General features: G+C 55.5%; 1 protein-coding gene across 1 annotated transcript; it reads right to left on the bottom strand.

The window, feature by feature from the left end:
- Positions 1-13: 13 nt before the first annotated feature.
- LOC102442541 (HLA class I histocompatibility antigen, B-15 alpha chain-like) lies at positions 14-1,332 on the bottom strand. The gene is made up of 3 exons (XM_006107018.3): positions 1,254-1,332; positions 850-1,134; positions 14-606 (listed from the first exon to the last, which is right to left on the bottom strand). Exons 1-3 carry the CDS (start codon positions 1,324-1,326, stop codon positions 200-202), a joined length of 765 nt encoding a protein of 254 aa, XP_006107080.2. The 5' UTR covers positions 1,327-1,332; the 3' UTR covers positions 14-199.
- Between the last annotated feature and the right edge of the window lie 1,369 nt (positions 1,333-2,701).

Genomic DNA, 2,701 nt, shown 5'->3' with positions numbered 1-2,701 from the left:
CCTAGGGTGGGAGTCTCCAGGTCTCTAGGGGGGACACAGACTAATGTCCTCACTTAGTTGGAGGCTGAATGACTGGGAAGACCTGAAGTCAGGCGCCCAAACCGTTTGCAGTCCAAGATCCCGGGGAGCATAATGGTCATTTCCCGGAGGGGCTGGATCCCTGGGTTGACCGTTAGTGAAAGGTGGGCTGGAGCGCGAGTCACTGAATAAGCTGCAGGACTCCTGTCCGACCAGGAGAGCCCATTCCGACAGGGATCCCATTTCCATCCTCTTCATGGGAAGCCAGCCCCAACCTACAGATGCCCTGCTCCGGAGGCCTCACCCTGGTACCTGCTCGTGGAAGCATCTTCTTCCCATTTTCCAGGTAAACGTGGAGGTAGTGCACGCACCAGCTCTCCAGGGCGACCTTCCAATAATCAGGATCAGGGGCATAGACCAACTTGCGCCAGGTCATCTGAGCCGCCATGTCGGCCGCAGTCCAGGAGGTCAGGTCCTCGTTCAGGGCGAGGTAGTCGGCACCGTCGTAGGCGTATTGACTGTACCCGCGGAGGAGGCGCCCGTCCGACCCCACGACGCACCCTGTCATTTCCTGATAGGTGTGAGACCCTGACCCAGTCCCCAAGTCAGACTCATCCGCTCAGCCCCGCCCCCAGGCCAGCCCCGCCCCGAGGCCAGAAAAGCCCACTCAGCCCCGCCCCCAGGTCAGGCCCGCCCGGACATCAGGTCCTCCCACCTGAAATTCAGTCATTGTCCTGGCGGTCTCCTCCCGGTGGAGGCTGAGAGGGTCCTGCAGCCTCGGGGTGTCGCTCGGACCCGGACCCTGGGGGCGACCCCGGCCGCGTGGCTCACCGTTCCCGCTCTGGTTGTAGTAGTCACGCAGGTTGTTCAGGTTCCCTCCGTGAGTTTGTGCCCAGTCCTTGATGATCTCCGTTTGCTGGTCCCAATAATCGGGGTACACCTGCTCCACCCACGGCTGCTGCATCCACGGGATCCGCGGCTCCAGCCTCGGACTCGCCGCGTCGTTGTCGAACCGCACGAACTCTATGTCGTCCACGTAGCCGACGGCGATGTACCGGGACTTTCCGACGCCCGGTCCAGACAGGACGGTGCTGAAATACCTGAGGGAGTGGAGTCCTGGGGGGTGGAGGAGGGCAGGGCCAGGGCTGGACACGCGCCTTTCCGGCCCCCGCCCCCGCCGGGTCCCCTCGCTCCTCCCCACACAGCCCCCCGCCCCCGCCCGACCCCGCACTCACCGGCCCAGCTGGGGGTCAGGACCAGCGCCCCGGAGAGCAGCAGGAGGAGGGTGGGGGGCCTCAGGACCCGCATCCTTGGCGTTGGAAGCCCAAGTGAGTCTGGGCGGGTCCGGGAAAAGGTTATAACAGTGACCCGTGGTCACGCTGATTGGCTGCTCTAGAATCAGGACACCCAATGGGAGTGAGAAGTGGGGCCACGTCATGAGTCTCCAAAAAGGAGGCCCCGACCCAGGTTGGGAGAAGAGAAGGGAAATCCCGGGAAGATGGGGAATCCCCACACTGTGGTTCTGGCCTGGGACTCTGTCCCCTGCGGAGACCTGAGGGCCGGGCCTGGGACCTGGAACTTGGTCCTGACCCTCCTCCTGCGCGGAGCGTCGTGTCACCACTGTCCCCCAAGGCCTGGCCCAGGTGCTGTGCTGTTCATCGCTCTCATTTTGGCATCAGATTTTCTATACATTGTTATAAATTAGTGAGGAACCAAAAAGTAATTTTGTTTATGCTGATTATCGCTATCAATATTTACCACATAAGGAATCAAACAGTTTGAAGAGACTATTAATTCATTTATCATATTAATAACTTATGATATGGTTATCAGAAATAATGTTCTTATGAAAAATACCTATTTCCTAATAAACAAGGAGGTGAGAGTAGAGGACCTGCTCCCATTTTACATCCTTGCAAGTCTCACTTGGAGATACTGGATCTTCATATTTGCTTCTGCGTTTCATCTATTATTTTGATTGAAGTATATGAAAAATATAGAGCCACCCAGAAATGTGCAGAAGAAGTATTTTTAATAATATTTTCAGATGTGTAAATATTAATCTTTGATAGCACGCTAAAACTACACAAGCAGTAGTTTCTGAAAAGGGCTTTGCAAAGTGAAACCTGAACCATTATTGAATCATTTCTATTCTGTTCTGTCACAGTCCCCAGGGCTGTCTTGCTGGGTGGCTCTGGTCCTCATGCAGGTTATGTAAAGTGATGCCTTGTGTCTCTAAGTCCTACAGACCTTCCCGTGCTGATGCATTTAATCACGTCATCAAAGCTCACAGGTGTTGCTGTCCCCACAGAGACCCCTAGAAAAGCATGTCAGCACTGGGGAGCGGTCTAGCTCATGCGGTGGGACACACCTGTTCCAACATTCTGGTTTTCTCTTGGGGGCTGACATTGTATCAAGACAACAGGCCTGTCAGTTGTCACCTGCCAGGTGATGTTTCCTGAAAGGACAAGCTCACGTTTATTTTCAAGGCCTGTGGGAAGCGATTGAGGAGGTGACTCAGCTGTGAATGCAGCAAGCAGAACCAATAAGCATGGTCAGACCCACCCACCAGGACTCAAAACATCATCTCATTGCCTGACAATAGCTGACTTCTGCCGACCCCCAGGCCTGCACTTAGCTGCATTCGGGTCCCAGCCTCACCCCAGCCCTTTCCTTTATAGTC

The sequence above is a fragment of the Myotis lucifugus genome, unplaced genomic scaffold (assembly GCF_000147115.1).
Source record: "Myotis lucifugus unplaced genomic scaffold, Myoluc2.0 scaffold_977, whole genome shotgun sequence".
Classification (NCBI taxonomy): Eukaryota; Metazoa; Chordata; class Mammalia; order Chiroptera; family Vespertilionidae; genus Myotis; species Myotis lucifugus.
Note: the sequence above shows the minus strand (reverse complement) of the source record. Positions and strands in the feature narration are given on the sequence as shown.

Coding starts and splice junctions, on each gene's coding strand:
- LOC102442541 (XM_006107018.3), bottom strand. CDS start 1,326: ATGCGGGTCCTGAGGCCCCCCACCCTCCTCCTGCTGCTCTCCGGGGCG. Junction 1,135..1,253: donor CCTGACCCCCAGCTGGGCCG/GTGAGTGCGGGG, acceptor TCCACCCCCCAG/GACTCCACTCCCTCAGGTAT. Junction 607..849: donor CTACAACCAGAGCGGGAACG/GTGAGCCACGCG, acceptor GGACTGGGTCAG/GGTCTCACACCTATCAGGAA.